The sequence below is a fragment of the Medicago sativa genome, chromosome 7, assembly GCF_051527215.1.
Source record: "Medicago sativa cultivar Bolivia chromosome 7, Bolivia_mono, whole genome shotgun sequence".
Taxonomy (NCBI): domain Eukaryota; kingdom Viridiplantae; phylum Streptophyta; class Magnoliopsida; order Fabales; family Fabaceae; genus Medicago; species Medicago sativa.
Window position 1 is genome coordinate 23,939,693 of NC_140755.1, and position 20,979 is coordinate 23,960,671.

Below are 20,979 nucleotides of genomic sequence, written 5' to 3' on the forward strand. Positions count from 1 at the left end.
CTCATTAACCACTTGAACTCAATTGCTTGATTAATTAATCCTTTAATTTTTTTTTACAAAAATAAATGATATTTATTAATTCAAATTGATAGAGTACATCGATACAATACAATTTCAAAATCGTTAAAAACAAAACGGATGAATTTGCGAACAAACTCACAACATACATGTTAACTGCATAACAAATATGATTATATTCAAGCCATCGAAATACTCATGTTTTTGGATCGGTAACGTTGAAGGCGCAAAAGTCATTGATTGAATATGCACTATCAAAACTAATCTTTCAACCTGAATCAAATAAACACCGCACTAAGACAGGAAAACAAAAACACAGCACAAAGACGTAAAATCAAAATAAACAAAGTCATGCTAGCTAGATGATCAAATCACGAAAACAAACGAAAGAAAACTGAAAATATGTGAAATCACATATTTAACTAAAGAGGACGGAAAAAAAACCGGAGGAGTGATTTCAGGTCAAAATTGACCTGAAATCACCCCTCTTTTGTAGATCATGAAGAAGAAAACTTTAGTTAGTCCTTTAATTTTCTTGTGCAATAAATTAAACTTTTAAATTTTTGTTTTTAACAAATTGTTATTTACGTTTACGATATAAAAAAATGTTAATGTTAACATTTAACATTGCGGTGACAGGTCTAAAAAATATTTAAGACACAAAATAAGATTACATAACATGTTATCCTTCTTGTTATCGAATTTAAACCTGGTCTTACAAATAAACTAGCGTATTTTCGCCGCATTGCTTGGATTAGATGTTTCTATAATGAGTTTAATTATGATACACCAACAAATACAATGTAAAATTATTTTACAGAGGCATTCAATGATATGTTGTCATATCCATTAATGATATGATAACTCGTGTGTTTTTCTATTCATTAATTGATATGACAATACATCATTAGATACATGTGTAAAATAATTCTACACCAATAGTATATACCAAATAAATTCATGCAAAATTGTTGTTTGTGTTATGCTTAATATTTATGAAAAGTCCATATACCAAATTGCAAGTTATAATATTACTCACATTTATCTTTATTATTGATCATATATGGACTTTTTTTTAGAGATAAGAACGCAAAGAAATTTAATATATATATATATATATATATATATATATATAAAATAATTAATTATAGTGGGATCAATTTAGTGATATGACTTGTTGTATATTTTATGTGTATTAATTTTGTTTGGTCTATCTACCAAAAAATATGACTTAAGATATAATCTATCGTGGATTATTTTAAGAGTAAATCATATTAACCTCCCTAGAGATATATTAAAATATCATTCACCTCCCTTCTATTTTCGTAAAATCATTAACCTCCCTTAAATTTAACACTCTTGTAATTCCATTTAAAAATTAAAATATCATTCACCTCCCTTCTATTTTTGTAGAAGCATTGACCTCCATGAATTTAACACTCTTGCAACTCCGTTGAAAAATTTAAATATCATTTACCTCCCTCTTATTTTCCTAAAAGCATTGACCTCCCCTAAACTTAACACTCTTCTAACTCCGTTAAAAAAACCTCCAAAAATAAATTTTTGTTGTCTTTTTTTCCAACAAATTGCTGCCATCTTCTTGTTCCAACGAATAAAAGTGTTTATTAAACCCTCTTCTCATTTTTACTGTGTACATCACATGATGTCTCATTCATAAAGCTCGTTTTCTATGATCCCACAATAATTTATCAAATTATTTCATATTTTTTTTCAATTGTATTGCAATAGATTTGTTAAAAATGGCTAAACACAAACCACATTGCTTTAACGTATGAAATCATAAGGGAAGTTGTAGATTCAATCGTTAGACTTAAGGTTACAATTGCATATCAATATCACTACAGATTCAAATTTGAAATTACAAAAGTAGGGGTTTAAAAACAGGAAGAAAAAAATAAGAACAAAAGGCAATGAAAGGGTCCAAGATCGAAGATGAATAATTAAGTAGAGGCTTAATGGTGTGTTTCGCCCCTGCAAATAGGCGGCGTTTAAAAATTGGTCTCTGTAATCGCTAATCCCGGCATTTTACCCCTGCAATTGTTAATCATTTAAAATTTGGTCCTTTGACCAACTTAATCACTGCCACGTCACCAGATTAGCAAAAATGCCATGGGAAATGACGAAATTACCCCTGGCTTATTTTTTTTTTGTTTTTTTTTCCTTAAAAAAAAAATTCAGTTTTTTCCCGAATTTTTTTTACGATTTTTTCCCGAAAATTTTTCAGTTTTAATTTTAACAATTTTTTTTCCGAAATTTTTTTTGACTTTTAATTATTTTTTCAGATTTTTTTATTTTAAAAAAGAATTTTCAAAATTTTGAAAAAAAAAAAATTTTGAAGGAAAAAAAAAATTAGCCCAGGGGTATTTTGGTCAATTCCCATGCCATTTTTGCCAATCTGGTGACGTGGCAGTGATTAAGTTGGTCAAAGGACCAAATTTTAAATGATTAACAATTGCAGGGGTAAAATGCCAGGATTAGCGATTACATGGACCAATTTTTAAACGCCGCCTATTTGCAAGGGCGAAACACATCATTAAGCCTTAAGTAGAAGTAGCTGAGGGATTTGAATGGAAAGCATAGTAAAATGAGTTGAAGAAATGTCAATGTAATTGTCAATGTAAATGTCAATGTAGAGAAAATCTTTTATAGACACAATCACAAATAAATATTGTTTAGGCACCGTCACATGAAATGAAAAAATTTAAGAAAAAGTATTTAGTCAAATCAATTGACATTATTTAATTTTATTCTCTTTTATTTTTCTTTTGATTTTGTGTGTCCTTAAATATATTTATTTGGGCTTGTGCCCAAACAAGTATGTCTCATCAATGCAATTCAGTCATAGAACTTAAACAAATATTGAGCTAAGTTCAAGTCAAGTTTAGTCCCAACTAATATTGGCAAACTTATACTCCATCCGACTCATCATAAATGTCATATGATATTTTTTTATATTTTGAAATAATTATCTTTATTGTTTTTCTTATTAATATGCTTTTATTTATTGAATTTCATTTCATCTAATTACTCCTATAACTACAATTAATAAAAATGTTTTAATAAATTATACCAAGTTTACTATTAAAATCAACTAAATTAATCATGTTCTTAAGAACCAGACACAACTTTAAAACGACTGTCAAAATGATACGGAGTGAGCATAATGTTAAATCCAGAATAATGCAACATCAACAACAAAATATAATTAAAAAAACAACTGGCTTTCAAGGCACATAAAAAGAGGTCACATTTGATTGATCACTAGATAATCTCGGGACCAATTTGACTTTTTTCCATAATACTCCCTCCGTCCCAAATTGTATGTCGCTTTAGAAAAGAAAATTGTCTCAAATTATACATCGTTTTACAATACCAAATATCCTTAATTATATTTATTACTCTCTCTTCTTTTAATTCTTTCATACATCATTTATTAAGGGCAATTTTGTTAAACAACTTATAATATATCTTTTTTCCACACAACAGTAATTATATTTCTTAGTAAGTGTGAGATGCCCAAAACGTCTACAATATGGGACGAAGGGAGTATCCTTTTAAATATCCGTTTGCTGAGATTGTACTATTATTCTTTTAAACTGCGGTCGCATATTTAACTATTGCAATCTCGGCAAACGGCAAAGCATGGGGAAATAGCTTCAGCATCAAGAATGGAGATATAGGTATCAAGACTCACTGAAATGGAGGTATCTTGCTGTAAGTTTTTGGTGTTTAACGTTGCATTTCTTGGAAGTTAGCTAGAGTTGTATCATTGGATTTTTTAATGGTACATAACTCCTCAAATTTGTTGGTCGAAGAAATCTTGCGATATTATGATGCAGATTGGTGTTTTAGTCCTTCTGGTGCGGATCTGTTTGGGGTGTTCGATGTTTGTCAATTTAATTTTAATTGGCTGAAGTGTTTAGGCGTGTTGAAGTGTTTAGGTGTGTTAGCGGATCGTGTTTGTATCTCAAAATCCTTGTACGTTTGGCTCCGGATTAATAGTTGTTTTTCCGTGTTGTCTACGGTTATTCAACATTTCGTTAGTGGCATGGAGCGAGATTCTAAGGTCCTCTTTTAATTCGATCCTCGCATTGTCATAAACCACAACGCTATTTCTATTCCAGTTTCTCTGAGTGAAAAAAAAAATCCAGTTTTCAAATAAAATTCTTTATTTTTCAATGCCCTAAACTAAAACGCTGAAAATAAGATAAATGTGAAAAATTAAAAGAGAAGATGAAATAATGATTGATGAATAATTAAGAAGAAAATGGAGAAATTCATGTCTTTGAGAAGTAGGGGATAAGTTTTCCATCGGTTGGAAGACATCACATGACATGATTTTTTAAATTAATATTCATAAATTAATTTCCAAATCACCTAAGCTTGGTGCAATTAGAGCTGCCACATATAAATTACCTCAACTTGGTCAAAATATGAGTGGAGGTTGTAAATAATTAAGGGGTTAACTTGAGGGGTTTTGAACTTGGAGAGCCGTAATCGCACAATTGTAAAACTTGAGACGTCAAAAGCTCAATTAAGCCTTAATTCTTTTATTTTTTGGAACGGCAATTCAGCCTTAATTCTATTGCCCTGTGATAAAATCTGTACAGAATTGAACGTGGTAACAGAATAATTCAATCTTAAGAGAAAAATGATTCATTGGATAAACACCAATGCATTTCAAGATTACAAAGTATAAGTTAAACAAAAGTGAAAACATCAAGCGACTCAGTTCACACGCCTTTACGTGTTACCTCTTAGCAACGAAAACAAAACTATATCTGCAAGTGTATGTATTCACTTCAAATTTGCATGAGAAAGGTCAAAACTCAACTCAAGCTATATTATTTCCTTATGTAAATTTAAACAAATCAAGTGAACTATAATCCTCAAAAGGGATGAATTTGTAAAGCTTTTCAGAATGGGAAGTTGACTGGCTCGCGTTGAAGGGCTTTCTCGGCAATCTCAGCTTGCTCCTTCTGGTGAACCTTGAGGAAACCGGTGGCTGTGGCAGCAGATGGAGCACGACCGACATATTTGACATCATCAAAACCACCCCTACCTACAGCTTTCATGGAAGACACAAGTCGGGGTAAAATGTAAGTGTATCCACCCATGTTCATTGGCTCTTCTTGACACCAAACAACCTCTGCATCTATAAGAAACAAAACAGGAAAAGGAAAAAAAAATGTAAGAGATAGCCATGAAGTTGAAGATTAAAATAAGATCTTACCATCTTTAATCGTTACAAGTTAAAATAATTTATTGAAAAAATATTGGCAGAACCATCTTCTATTATTATGCTTAGTTAAGAGATGCAACATGAAAGGGAGAAAATTTAAATCTTACTGCCCAACAGAAAGGACAAAGCTCTAAAAATACATGGATATCTTCTAAAACTAAAAATACATACTTGGATATCGTTTAAGCTCTCGTTGGACAAGGTCATACGGGAAAGGACAAAGCTGTTCCACCCTACATATTGCAACATCTGATGCATCAACCTTAGATCGATGATCATCAAGTTCATAGTAAACCTGCAGGAGATAGTTGGTTTTTATGGTCAGAAACAGCATGCTTAGAAAATATTGAAACCCTAGTATAAAAACTAGTTAATACTTAATATGAAGACAGCTGGTTTTATGGCCATCACACACCTTTCCAGAGCAGAGTACTAAACGTCTAATACCCTCCTCAACAGTGTTGTGGTCATTTCGGTCTTTTATGAGGCGCTTAAATCTGGTTCCCTGTTTGTCAAAACCCGGGTGCCCTTGGACATCATCAAACTCTGATAGGTTTGATCTGCAAGCCTTGCTACGAAGCAGGTTCTTAGGGGACATTACAATAAGAGGTTTTCGGAATTCTCTATGTATCTGCAAGAACAAAAACAAGAGGATAAGATTTTTTAAAAATAAAAAAAAAAAAAAAAAAAAGGAACGTTAATTAAAAAACCGACATCAAACCCATTAATTGAACCCACCTGCCTCCTAAGAACATGGAAAAAGTTGGCAGGAGTTGTGACATTCACAATCTGCAAATTACACTCCTGAATCTGTTTCCGAAGAGTTGGATCCATCTCAGGGATAATATACGGATTGTCATCAGCCATCTGCAATAAAATTAGAGAGAATGAGTCATTTGACCACAAACTAATTGTAAAATAATAAAAATATTGAACATCTGTTACTTAAATACCATACAAATAATTTTCAAAGACAGACAAAGCAGTGGAACAAGCTTAAAAAGCAGTTCCAGAGTAAGTATCAGGATGGCATCGCTTAAGTTAATTATTTTCTTGCATGCACAAGTAAAAATTCTAAACTACCAATCTAAATTTCAGAGAAGTCTGGTTTCAGGTTCAGTGTTGTTCCATTGACATTATTACTCATAGTATCCCAAGCTATTGCAATTACGCATAAATCAGTATTCAGTGTTTACTTGTAATACAATGAAACATATATACATCTCAGGAGTCAGGACAAAACAGACAATATTTGATCACTAAGGTTTTTCTTCTATGATTGAGCCATTTAGTTCAAATTGGTACATCAATTTCAAAGTAGCCAGATATAAATAGAATTCAGAGATTACCAATTTGTTTGTCCTCAATATCATCAATCAACAAATTCAACATAGATAAAAATGAGGTCGACTAACAATAGCCAAATTCGGCAAACTGATTCAGCCAGAGGGGGGGGGAAAGCTTTTAAGTAATTTCAAGAAATTATGACATCAATTCAAAAGAGAACCTGAAGAAAGCGTTCCAATCTTGCACTTGAATGCTCAGGGCCCTGGCCATCATAACCATGAGGAAGCAACACAACTAGCCCAGTCTGACGGAGCCACTTGGCCTCACCAGAAGCCAAGAAATTGTCAAATATCACATGAGCCCCATTGGCAAAATCTCCAAATTGTGCTTCCCAAATTATCAATGAATTGGGGTTTTCCATTGAGTAACCCAATTCAAATCCAAGAACAGCAAACTCTGAAAGTGAGCTGCATATAGTTTCAAAGACTTATTAGAGAAGATGATACAAATTGAAAATAATCCATCATTTGTTCAATACAAGTATTAAATGTATTACACTTCAATTTTTATAATATTTAAGATTAATCTTGTCATGCAGAAGAAGGCACATAATAATCCAAGACCTTGTAACACTTAAAGAACAGTCATTAACATGTATGGCAAAGTGCACGCTGGAAGCATAGAACAGGAATTATCTTATCTTAATAAAGAAATGCATATACCCAACAACAATAGTTGATGGTATACAAAAAGGTTCAACAAAACCAGAGAAAGCACGAAAATGCCAAAAAAAAAGTAAGTTGCTATTAATTTGTACCATTACTGATTTCTTTAGAAAAATGACATGGCTTTTTCAATTAAGTGCGATGAACAAGATGACCCGTTCCAAATGCAGATCATATTAACGATGCAATTCATTAAGTTTTGGAGGAGAAACAGTGTTGTTAGCCAATTATTATTAAGTGATCAAGATCTAATTCCTAACCTTTTGCGGCAAACACAGTCCAAGATCTGTTACGATATTATTCCAATTTCCTAACTAATATTATGAAATGTAACCCAATATTTTTCTACACTATTAAAATTTCACTATAAAAATTTAATTGGCAAATACAAAACAATGATATTTACAAAACAAATTTCTTTTGAAAAATAGTAATTAAAAATAAAGGAATGCATGATAACTGTTTAGGGAAACAATATAGCTGTAAATTGGTTATATGTTTGTAGCTTGAACAAGTCAAACCCAAAGACAAGCAAAGACAGGATACAGAGCTTATATCCAAGGAAATCAGGATACCGATCATAGAATAGTTAGAAACCTGACATAGACAAGATAGATATGTATGCATACCTGTTGCTAACAGTAAACATCTCTTCATCTTGATTCAATATAACATTGTCAAGGGGGCAATATTTCTCCCCAGTTGTCTGATCATGAACTATTGAGTGACGGTGACTAAAAGTTCCTCTTTCAACATCCTGACCACTCAATCGAACATGGTTACCTTCAACAAGCAAGGTAGCAAAAGCAAGTGCCTCTCCAAATCCCCAGTCAATATCTTCCCCAGTCTCGATCATTTGTGCACGCTGTTCATAAATCCTCTTCACTGCTTTATGGGGTGTGAAATTTTCAGGGATAGTTGTGATTGCTTTCCCAACAGTTTTCAAAATCTCTGGTTTCACGCTGAATGGGGAGTTCCAAGTATTTCAGACATACGATACAAATAATAATAATAATAATGAAGAATCAAGCAAAAAATAATATTTAAATTTACCATACCCAGTGTTTCGGATACGGGAAAGCTGTTCAGGTGACTTGAACCCAAGCCAGTATGCTGATAGCCAATCTCTTCTTTTTGGAATGTAATCTTTGCTAGCTTGAAATTCTTCATTTAGAATTGAGGTGACCTTCTTGTGGATCTTGTCAATGTCAGCTTGTGTCAGCTCCCCTGTTTCCAAAAGCTTCTTCTGATAGATTTCAAGAGTTGAAGGATGGCTTCTGATGACCTATATTAATCCAACAAAGTTGCAAATCTAATTAATTGACTTATCAAAAAAGCAATATGAATACAAAAATAAGCATAATAAACAAAACGGCTAACCTTGTACATTTTAGGCTGTGTGAAAGATGGTTCGTCAATCTCATTGTGGCCAAATCGACGATAACACACCAAGTCCACAACCACGTCTGAATGGAACGTTTGGCGCCACTCAGCAGCAAGTTCACAGGCATGTACAACTGCTTCCACATCATCACCGTTAACATGAAAGATGGGAGCATCTAAAGCTTTAGCAACGTCTGTGCAATACTGTGAAGACCTGCCAGACATTGGATCAGTTGTAAAAGCAACTTGATTGTTTAACACAATGTGAATGGTTCCACCCGTAGTGTAATTTGGAAGAGCACTTAAATGCAGGGTTTCATAGACCACACCCTGTCCAGCAAAACTACCATCTCCATGAAGCAAAATACCCATGTTTTTTGTCCTGTCCACGTCATTCGAGTAATACTGCTTAGCTCGAGTTTTCCCAACAACAACGGGGTCGACAGCTTCCAAGTGACTAGGATTTGCCACCAAAGACAAATGTATCCTCTTGCCACCTCTAGTAGGGCGATCATAAGACGTTCCCAAGTGATACTTAACATCACCAGTTCCCGTGTAAAGCCCAACTTCATCCTCAGGCGAGAGACCACCACTGAACTCACAAAAGATCTGACGCAACGGCTTCCGGACTACATTACCCAAAACATTCAATCTTCCCCTGTGTGCCATTCCAATAACTATGCTCTCAACCCCAAGATCAGATGCTCGATCAAACATTTCTTTCATACCAGGAATAAGAGTCTCCCCTCCTTCAAGCCCAAACCTCTTTGCCGATGTCCACTTGGTAGCCAAAAAATTCTCAAACAACGAACTCCAAGCAAGCCTATCAAATATAGCCTCACGACGCTCCCTGTTAAACTGCACCGGCGTAGGTGTCTCAATTTTATCCCTAAGCCAATTACACTTCTCACGATCCGAAATATGCATATACTCAAACCCAATACTCCCACAATAAGCCTGCTCAAGCCTCGTCAAAATCGACCTAAGCGTCTGAACAGGCCTATTCTCAGACAAAAAACCCGCCATCCTCCAAACACCCAAAAAAAACTCCCTATCAAGATCTGCCTCACTAAACCCATAAAGCGCCGGATCCAAATCATCCGGTATCTGCCTCGCTTCCAAATTCAACGGATCCAACTTCGCCTTCATATGTCCATTAACCTGATAAGCCCTAACCATCAACAACAACCTCATACTCTCTTGAATCGTTTGCCCCGATATCCCAGGCGACGTACTCGCTTGCCCAACAAAATTCCTAAAGAAATTATCCCACGACTCGTCAACACTATTCGGGTCAGCCTCCCATGCCCTCTGCAACTCCTCCAAATACACACTACTAGTCCCATCTAAAAAACTGTCTGTCAACCGCGATAACGGAACCGCCCGCGGAACCGGTGCAGCTTGCTGCTTAAAAACAGTTGTATGAAACTTTCTACCATGTGTTGATGGTAAAATTCTTGACCTAGATACAAGATATGATGAAGATCTGTTTTGTGAAATGGTTCGTTTAATAGCATTTTTTGCTATACTAGCACCAGCTCTAAACCATGCCATAACTAAAATCTTAACAAAATTTCAACGATCTTATAGCTTCAACGTTGTTAATGCATCTATAATAATCAAAACAGAATTTAATCAGTTACCGTAAAAACAATTATTAACATGAAAATGCAAAAATACGAAGAAAAAAAATTAAAAAAAATTGAAAAAATTGAAATCGATTATGGAAATGATTAAATAATGAAAATTAAGGGATTTAATCGATGGATTTGAAGAACGAACCAGAGAGGAAGAAAATGGGAGAAAGAAGGAACGAACCCTAATCGCGTGGAAGCGAAGCGGTTTGTGTGAGAAAATGAGTGAGAGAAAAAAGAGAGAGATTTATGATTGTCGAAAATGGAAAATTCAACGCTTTGATTTGATTTTTTCAATTTTTATTCACACTATTCCTATATTATTCTCTTTTCACTTGAGTAACCTAGAAACGTGTTTTTTTCTTACATTTACTTTTTTATTTTATTTTATTTTTTATTTTGGTCAAAATATAAATAAATAGGATGTTCATAGTTTGGAAACCTGACATTTTCTTAATCAAGTAATTTAGTGGCTAAAACTCATGCATTTTAAAATAAGAAAAGTTGAGCGTTCGGGGTTCGAACACTAACCCTAACATGTATTATGCATTATCTGTATCAACTGATTTTACAATGCATGTGTCTCGATTAATATTCTTTTATTTATTATTTTAAATAGATAAAAATATAAAATAAAATAACTGAACAATTGAGCTCTTTTTTTTTTTAATAACAATTGAGCTCAATTGATTAATAAGTTCATCAAGATAAATTGTTTTGGAGAATAATTTATGGATAGAATGATTATTGGTTTGACTTTACTTAATCAGAATTCATTATTCCATTAAGTTAACAACAACAGATATAAAATAAATATAAACATTCATTTTTATTGTGTCCTACACTTTTTTTTTAATTTGATACTTCTTCTGGCCTTGAATATAAGCACTCATTTTATTAAAAGTTTATCCCTAAATATAAACCAGTTTTCAAATTATTCCATATGGTTATAGCTTCCTTTTCAAATAAAACCTCAATTAATTAATAGCACTGACTGTCTTGGACTATAAAAAAGAAAAATTTACTCCATACATTTATACCTAAAATGGACACAATAACGGGAGAAGAAAAAGAAATGGACCTATGAGCTTAGCTCATCTGGTAAGGGATAATACATTTGCATGCAGGGGCTGAGGTTCGAACCCCGAACACCCCACTTATTCACCTTTAAGGTGAATTTCTCTAGCCGCTAGGCTACTTGACAAAAAAAAAATGGACACATTAACTTTACACCAATTTTTCTTAATAAAACTGGAAAAAAAAAAGTCAAAGATATTTACATACTGAGATAGAGGGAATATCATCTTTGGCCAAATATATAGACTAATAATTTGGATGACAAAAGTCACCCCTTGAACATTGCTGCATTTTGAGGACTCGATTTGAACATACACCTGATAACGTTAACAGGGATATCTTTATCATATAATTCAAATGTGTTCAAGATCATCCACAATGGGAGTGTCCTAACTCCATAAGCATTAGTACCCGATATGTACTCCCATTGTGGAGAAAAGATGGGTTTCAAATGAGAAGAGTGTCTCAAATAAGGACTCGTTGTGGGTCCCATTCATTTAAAAAATAAAATATTCAAATGTAATGATATAAAGTTATGGATAGATGATTGATGAGTTTTATTTATGAAATTTGTGTGAAGTTATAGAAGAATGATCTATCTCATCTCTTAATTACCTTTTCTCTTTTTCTCTCTAAGTTCAATATGACCACACTAAGGTGAATATGAAATTTTCAAATACACTTAAAGATGTGCTAAAGATATAGTGTAGGCTTGAGTGTATTTGTGATTGCTATGAAACTTGATGGACAAAATTGGTAAATGCACCAAACCGTAACAAGTAACAAAATAGTAAGTTTATTGTTCTCCACAGGGATTATCGTTCAACTTAGTAAATAAAACTTATTTCAAAAGACGAAAGTTAAACAAAATTGAATAGGATTGTAGAGTTGAATTGCCCTGCCCAATACAAGATTAGGTTTGTGATTCAGATGATTAACGGTGATTAGAGCATCCTTGAATCCCCCCTTCGTCTTTATTGGAATTATCTTTTAAGAAACAAGCAGTTTATGTGGGGCTTTATTTGATTTAATGAATCCAACGGTAAAACTCATAGGAAGTTTCGTTAAATAACTATTGTCGGACTAACCTAGGTTTAGATTATGTACGACGTTGTCTAAAGAAAAGAGTAATGACGGAGGGAATTCAAACATGAAACTTCCTTACCTCTATAAGAAGTGGTAATTAGAAAAGCCAATGGAACTGATATAATTTCGTGTTGTCAGGGCATACTTTTATCCTACGGTTCAATTTTCAAGGTTACACTTGTAGCTAACCAATTGAAAAAGTATTAAAGAACGGACATAATCTAATTTAAATCGAGCATAATCAAATCATAAACTAAATGAAAAACTATTAATAAATTCCAACAAAATAAGAAGGGGTTCATCCTGGAATCCTTATCAAGAGGTTTAGTTACTCATGGCAACATACATCATAATAAACACAATAGAAAAACATACCCTAGAGAAAACAAGAGAATGAAGAATCATGCCTTGAAGCTCTGATGTTTGACCCTTGCTTTGATCGTCAATGTTTATGAAAGAATAATAATGTGTGCAAGGGTCTTTATTTATAACATATGGTTACTTAGGGCATAAGAGAAGAAAATTGGGCTTTTTGCATCGATTCGGCTTGGAAAACAAGCAAAATCCATTTTCAACCCGCAGCTGGGCGCCTGAGTCATCCCCTCAAGTGCGTTTTCTTGCGTTTTCGATCGTTCTACCGTCTGAAAACTCCTAGGAACTTGAAATGTTTTTCTTCACATTGTATTTTCTTCAACAACCTTTTAAGAACCATTGGTCTTCAATTTCATATCCTTGATCCTTCATGTGATGTCTTGCTTTGTTAATATACATGATTCCGCACTACAAACACTCAAAACACACATGGAGTTGTGTGATCTAGGATAAAAATGAATTACAATGACTCGAATGAAAATAATACAATATGCTCCTCAAACCATTAATAACTCATCTATCTCTCATCTTATTTGTCTTTAAATGCAAAGAAAAGTACTAAAAAAATATAGTCATAATGGCATATAATGATTTGTCGTCAAGACTAAATCTCATGTTTGAAAATAATTCTCTTCTTTTTCAAGCAATCTAGACTTTCTGCTTCTGATCTTTTTGGATCTGATTCAGATGTAAACATGAGAGTTGTTATGTATGAGAGATATATTATTCATTTGTGTCTTTATAGAACTTTGTCTTGGTGAGAAAGCAATAAAATAAGCATTGTGTTGGATATTTGTATGTTGGCATCACTTTTGCCTAAAATAAATATTCACATCAGATGTGGAACACAATGTTCCAACATCCAGAACTGGTCTGTACGTTCTGTGCTTTGCCTATGTTTACGCACGTGCTTGCTTGATTGAAGGAATCCACACCAGCTTGAGTTGGTCTGAACCGTGTGCAATTATGAGGAGATCAGAACATATGTGATTTCTTAAGGAATTGTTAAAATGACTTAGGAAAGTATTTTTAAGGTTATAATAATGTGACTTTTAATGAGCCTACTTTCTAGGAGTTTCCTTATCCGGCCATAATGATTGAGCAATAAGTCACAGGTTTGATCTGAAGCTTGATTGAAGGGAGGACACGCTTTGCTTCAGTATATAAAGGAGGCTGCAAGACCTGAAGAATTATTCAAGACATTGTTTTACAAAATAGAGTTTTGTTTAGGTTTTGAGTCTTATATCTTGTGAGCCTTTCGTGTATCATCTTGATGCATGTTTAGGATTGTACATTGAGTTGTAATACTGTGCACTACTCCGAAGCTTTTAAGCAAAGAGTTAGATAGATTGTGAACTGCATCTAAGCTTTTAAGCAAGGTTGCATGTTGTTATTTTTTAGGGTAACCTCATTTGATTTGAGTCTGTAATTTGGGAATCACAGGGGTTTGTGATCAGTTGTAAGGGAGTGAGATGTGATCTCAGATCTAGGAGTTCCTTGGTTGAAGTCTAGTTGGGGTAGGTCCTAGGTCATAAGTGCAAACGTGGTTTGCTGAGAGCTTTTGAACACGGACTGCACTAGTGGATTTCCTTCCTGGCTTGGTAACCCTCAGATGTAGGTGACGTTGCACCGAACTGGGTTAACAATTTCTCTGTGCCTCTTATTTTCTTCCTTGTCTGTTATCTTTATCTTATTATGTTTGTTAGCTTAATGTTCTAAACATCGTACACAACATCTGTTATCCGTGTTTCATGTTGAAACATCTCTTAGAACATCGTAAGACTAACGTGCCAGAATTTCAATTGGCATCAGAGCAGGCACCCTGCCTGTTATTGGATGAGATCCAGAGGAGATCTATTCTGGCAATATGGAGAAAGAAGGAGGTTTTGTTAACAGACCACCGTTACTAGATGGAACGAATTATGACTACTGGAAGTCATGTATGAGTGCCTATCTCAAGTTTATTGACAGCAAGACTTGGAAGGCTGTGATGAAAGGTTGGGAACATCCAGTTGTTCTTGACAAAGATGGCAACAAAACCACGGTTTTGATGCCAGAAGATGAGTGGACACTGCCAGAAGATGAACTGTCTCTTGCAAACTCCAAGGCCCTAAATGCCCTTTTCAATGGAGTGGACAAAAATATGTTCAGACTCATCAAAAAGTGTGATGTTGCCAAAGATGCTTGGGACATCCTGAAGACAGCTCATGAAGGTACCTCCAAGGTGAAGAGTTCAAGGATTCAACTCTTGACGACCAAGTTTGATAGTCTGAGAATGCAGGAGGATGAGACTATACAGGATTACTACATGAATGTCCTTGACATTGCTAATTCATTTGATTCTCTTCGAGAAAAACTATCAGATGAAAAATTGGTAAGGAAAATTCTCAGATCTCTGCGAAAGAGATTTGATATGAAGGTCACAGCCATTGAGGAAGCCCAAGACGTATCCAACATGCAGGTGGAAGAGCTCATAGGTTCTCTACAAAATTTTGAGCTTGTTGTTGATAATAGATCTGAGAAGAAGGGAAAAGGCATTGCCTTTACAGCTAATACAGCTGATGATGAAGGATTGGAAGAGGGTATAGAAGATGAGAACCTGTCGGAGGACTTTGTTATGCTAGGGAGACAGTTTAACAAGATTCTCAAACAAGTAAGCAGCAGATCCAGAGGTAATGGGCGGAACATCAGATGGAACACTGACAGGCAACAAGGTAATCAAAGGTATGACAGAAATGAAGAGAAAAACGGTTGTTGCAAAGGAGTACAATGTCATGAGTGTGAAGGTTATGGTCACATCAGAACTGAATGTGCAACTTTTCTCAAGAAGCAAAAGAAAGGGATGATTGTTTCCTGGTCTGATGATGAAGGAACAGATGGAGATGTTGAAAGTGATGTTGCTAAACGTGTCAGTGCTATGACTGGGAGAGTGGAATCTGGGTCTGAAAATGAGGATTCTGACTATGAGAAAGTAACTTTGTCTTATGGTTATCAAGACATTCATGATGAAAGCACTTCCAGGCATGTGATGGAGCAGGAAGAAAGGATTGGTCATCTGGCTAAAATCTCGGATCTAAACAAAGAGGTAATGTTACTTAATTCTAAACTTGATAATGTCCTTAAACAAGTTAGAATGATGACCACTGGAACTGATGTTCTAGATAGGATGATAGAAAGTTAAGTGATAGGTAAACCAAATGGCATAGGCTTTACACATGAACACCTGAAACAGGAACAATAAAACAGTAGCTATGTTCAGGCTTTAGAACACTATCATAAGGCCAAGAAGGGAAAACCAGTAAAGAAAATTAAGTTTGTAGCTTCAATTAGAACAGATAATGTCACTGGTAGAGGTCCAACGTTGGAACATTCTGTACAACATCCTAAAACTGACTCAGTAAATGAGAATCTCTCTTGGAAATGTCATTTTTGCCACAGACAGGGTCATAAAACATCCTTCTGTTTTGATCTATATGGGGTACCTAGACAACATCAATATAGTTCAACCATGAGAGGGGTCAAGAAGGAGTGGAAACCTAAATGCTTAGGTCTAATAGCCCATACCTCCTTAAGAGCATCCTCCAATGAAGATTGGTACTTTGATAGTGGGTGTTCTCGTCACATGACAGGGATGGACAACTTTCTAGGAAATGTCAGACCTTATGCCAAAAGTTATGTCACATTTGGGGATGGTGCTAAAGGGAAGATTGTGGGGATTGGAGACTTAGTTAGTGAAGGATCAACAAGACTGAATAATGTCTTGTTGGTCAAAGAGCTGGCAGCCAATCTGATTAGTATTAGTCAACTATGTGATCAGGGGCTAAGTGTAAACTTTAGTAAAACTGAGTGCCAGATCCTAGATGAGAAGGGTAAGGTGAGTATGAAGGGTACTAGGTCTAAGGACAATTGTTACTTATGGATATCTCAAGAACAGGCTCTCATATCTTCATGCATGCTAAGCAAAGATGAAGAGGTCAAACTATGGCACCAAAAGCTTGGTCATTTGAACATGCAAGGAATTAAGAAAGCCATTTCTCTGGAAGCAATCAGAGGCATACCCAGACTAGAGATCACTGAAAGGAGTATATGTGGGGAATGTCAGATTGGTAAACATACTCGAATGTCCCATCCAAGGTTGGAACATCTGGGAACCTCTAAAGCTCTTGAACTTCTTCATATTGATTTAATGGGACCCATGCAAGTGGCAAACATTGGTGGAAAGAGGTATGTTCTGGTGGTTGTTGATGATTTTTCAAGGTTCACCTAGGTGAACTTTATCAGAGAAAAATCTGACACCTTTGAAGCTCTCAAAGAACTTTGCATTCAACTTCAAAGAGAGAAAAATAGAGGTATTGTCAAAATAAGAAGTGATCATGGAACAGAATTTGAAAACTCCAGGTTTCAAGAATTTTGTGCAGATGAAGGAATCAGGCATGAATTTTCATCTCCCATAACACCTCAACAGAATGGAGTGGTGGAAAGGAAGAACAAGATTCTACAAGAATCAGCCAGGGTCATGCTACATGCTAAACACCTTCCCCTTTATTTCTTGGCTGAAGCTATGAATACAGCTTGTCATGTTCATAACAGAGTCACATTGAGAACAGGTACTTCAACTACCTTGTATGAACTATGGAAAGAAAGAAAGCCTACTGTAAAATATTTCCATGTCTTTGGTAGCAAGTGTTACATCCTAGCAGATAGAGATTACAGAAGGAAAATGGATCCAAAGAGTGATGAGGGAATCTTTCTGGGCTACTCCACTAACAGCAGGGCATATAGAGTATTTAACAACAGAACTCAAGTTGTTGTGGAATTCATCAATGTGGTAGTAGATGATGTGGTTAAAGAACCAACATTTGAAGTTGTATCAGGTGTTGAAGCATATCCTAAAACATCCGCTCAAGAAAATGTTGTTCCTGAAGTTGTTGAAGAACCTGAAACTAACTCTGAGGACATTGAGCTAGAGCATGGAGAAACAAGCAAAGGACCTTCAATTAGAATTCAGATGAATCATCCTCAAGAACTCATTATTGGAAATCCAGATCAAGGAATCAGAACCAGAAGAGCTAATGATGTTATCTCCAACTCATGTTTTGTATCCAAATTTGAACCTAAGAACATGAAGGAAGCTCTCACTGATGATTTCTGGATTGAAGCCATGCAAGAAGAACTCAATCAGTTCAAAAGAAGTGAAGTATGAGATCTGGTGCCAAGACCAAATGACATAAATGTCGTTGGTACGAAATGGATCTACAAAAACAAGTCAGATGAAAATGGCACTGTTACCAGAAACAAGGCAAGACTGGTAGCATAAGGTTATACACAAGTTGAGGGATTAGACTTTGATGAAACATTTGCACCTGTAGCCAGACTGGAATCTATTAGATTACTTTTGGGAGTGGCTTGTATCCTGAAGTTCAAATTATTTCAGATGGATGTGAAGAGTGCCTTTTGAAATGGGTATCTCCATAAAGAAGTCTATGTTGAGCAACCAAAGGGATTTGTTGATCCAAACTTTCCTGATCATGTATACAAGCTGAAAAAGGCACTGTATGGGTTGAAGCAAGCACCTAGGGCTTGGTATGAAAGACTCACAGAATTTCTGACCCATCAAGGATACAAGAAGAGAGGAACAGACAAGACCTTGTTTGTTAAGAAGGACAAAGGAAGACTCATGATAGCACAGATCTATGTTGATCACATTGTGTTTGGAGGAATGTCAAATCAAATGGTTCAACATTTTGTTCATCAGATGCAGTCGGAATTTGAGATGAGTCTTGTGGGAGAACTGACTTACTTTCTTGGTCTGCAAGTCAGGCAGATGGAAGACACAATATTCATCTCCCAGAGCAAGTATGCCAAGAATATTGTGAAGAAGTTTGGGCTAGACAATGCTAGTCATAAAAGAACACCAGCAGCCACTCACTTAAAGTTATCCAAAGATGAAAATGGTGTAGCTGTTGATCAAAGTCTGTACAGAAGCATGATTGGAAGTCTCCTATATCTTACAGCAAGCAGACCTGACATAACTTTTGTTGTAGGGGTTTGTGCTAGATATCAAGCAGAGTGATGACACTAGGTCATATAACATATTTTGTTATTGATTTCTATGTAATTTTAGTAGAGTTCAGGTGATTATGCATGAGTTTTTGAGCTACAGAAGGTGTATTTGACATGTACAAGCAAAGGAGACATCGTACTACGATTTCTGGGCATCATACTACGATTTTGGATGTTTTGGAGTCATTTTGTTACTGGAAAAATCGTACTACGATGTAAAAAATCAATGAGCCATCATATTACGACGCTTTCCATCGTACTGCGATGTAAAAAGTCACTGAGCCATCGTACTACGACGTTTTCCATCGTACTGCGATGTAAAAAGTCACTGAGCCATCATACTACGACGCTTTCCATCGTACTGCGATGTAAAAAGTCACAGCATTATTTACATAAAAGCCCAGCTGCACACCAGGGAGGAGGAGCGAAATTTTGGGGAAAGAAACAGACTTTTGGAGCAAGAACCATGGATAGAAGGTTGGAGACCATCAAAACTCATATCCGGTAACCAATTTCATGTAATGAATCCTTCTTTCATATTAGTTATTTATGCTTTAGCCATGAATAGCTAGATCCTTTGTGATTAGGTCAAGAGATGATTATGTTCTAGCTCATGTTTATGTAACCTGTAAATCTTAATTGTTATGAATGTTATTCTAGTTTATTCAGTATAAATTGTTCTTAATGCTTTTATGATTCTGACCCAATATAATTGATTCTAGAGTTTATATGACTACTGACACTAGCGTGTAACTCTGACATATTTATACTGTTCAATCTAACGGACAATCTAGGGATGGAGCGTTGTTAGGTTGTGATAATTGAATTAACGGACTTAAAACCTTCGATGATTATAGGTTCACCTAAGGGATTAGGGAATTGTAATTATAAAAGAGGGCTTAGGATCAAGGGATTGACCTAAGCTATTTTGTTAATTTGTCTTGAATTGAATATTATTAGTAAAATTAAGAAACAGGTTGCTAAAATGAGTGATGAACAGATGAATTGATTGACCTAGTCATCTCTCCATATTATTTCTTAAACCAATTTTTCCTTAACCATTTTATTTACATTTGCAAACCAAATCTATTGCCTCAGTGCACCCCCCATTTTGCATACATCCTTAATAATAACGTTACTACCGAGTAGAAATTGAAACAGTCCCTGTGGATACGAATCTTATAAATTTTATTACTTCGATGCATTTTTAGTACACTTGCTAAAAGTCTGTCACAGAGCCCAAAATGAGTCATCTTGTTCAAGTCAAGAGGATTCTGAAGTACATAAATGGCACCACATACTATGAAATTCTCTACTCTCACAGTGGAAATTGCAGGTTGATTGGCTATTGTGATGCAGATTGGGCAGGTAGTGCAGATGACAGAAAGAGTACTTCAGGAGGTTGTTTCTTTCTTGGGAACAATCTAGTGTCTTGGTTCAGCAAGAAACAAAATTTTGTGTCTCTATCAACAGCAGAAGCAGAATATATTGCTGCAGAAAGTAGCTGCTCTCAGTTAGTCTGGATGAAGCAAATGCTGGAAGAGTATGATGTTCAACAAAATGTTCTAACATTATACTGTGATAATTTAAGTGCTATCAACATCTCCAAGAATGCTATACAACATAGCAGAACAAAGCACATTGACATTCGACATCACTTCATTAGGGATCTTGTTGAAGATAAGGTAGTAACTCTGGAGCATGTGACAACTGAAGAACAACTGGCTGACATCTTCACAAAAGCCTTGGATGTCAAGCAATTTGAGAAACTAAGGAGCAAGCTGGGTGTTTGCATCCATGAGGAATAGCAATCACTGCTCAGAGTGTCAGGTACTTTTAGCTATAATTTATGCTTTTATCAATTCTCAATTTGGCATATTTTATGGCTAAAAAGGGGGAGTAGATATATCCATGTTGTATATTTCCTGACTATGTGCCTACGGATGTTGAGACATCTGATTCTGGCTTTCTGGTGATTTTATTTTTCTGGTATTCTTGTCTGTTTGTATTTAAAAAAAAATATGTTGCTAGTATTCAGGGGGAGTAAAATATATCTGTTTGTGCTCCTTGA

The 20,979-nt window shown here is 35.2% G+C and overlaps 1 protein-coding gene across 1 annotated transcript; it reads right to left on the reverse strand.

Annotated features, from left to right (window-relative positions):
• Positions 1 to 4,651: 4,651 nt before the first annotated feature.
• Positions 4,652 to 10,525, reverse strand: LOC146905023 (uncharacterized). Its single transcript, XM_085724012.1, has 9 exons — positions 10,459 to 10,525; positions 8,674 to 10,286; positions 8,352 to 8,578; positions 7,923 to 8,255; positions 6,789 to 7,035; positions 6,020 to 6,148; positions 5,697 to 5,912; positions 5,453 to 5,576; positions 4,652 to 5,194 (listed from the first exon to the last, which is right to left on the reverse strand). Exons 2-9 carry the CDS (start codon positions 10,228 to 10,230, stop codon positions 4,956 to 4,958), a joined length of 3,072 nt encoding a protein of 1,023 aa, XP_085580138.1. The 5' UTR covers positions 10,231 to 10,286; positions 10,459 to 10,525; the 3' UTR covers positions 4,652 to 4,955.
• Between the last annotated feature and the right edge of the window lie 10,454 nt (positions 10,526 to 20,979).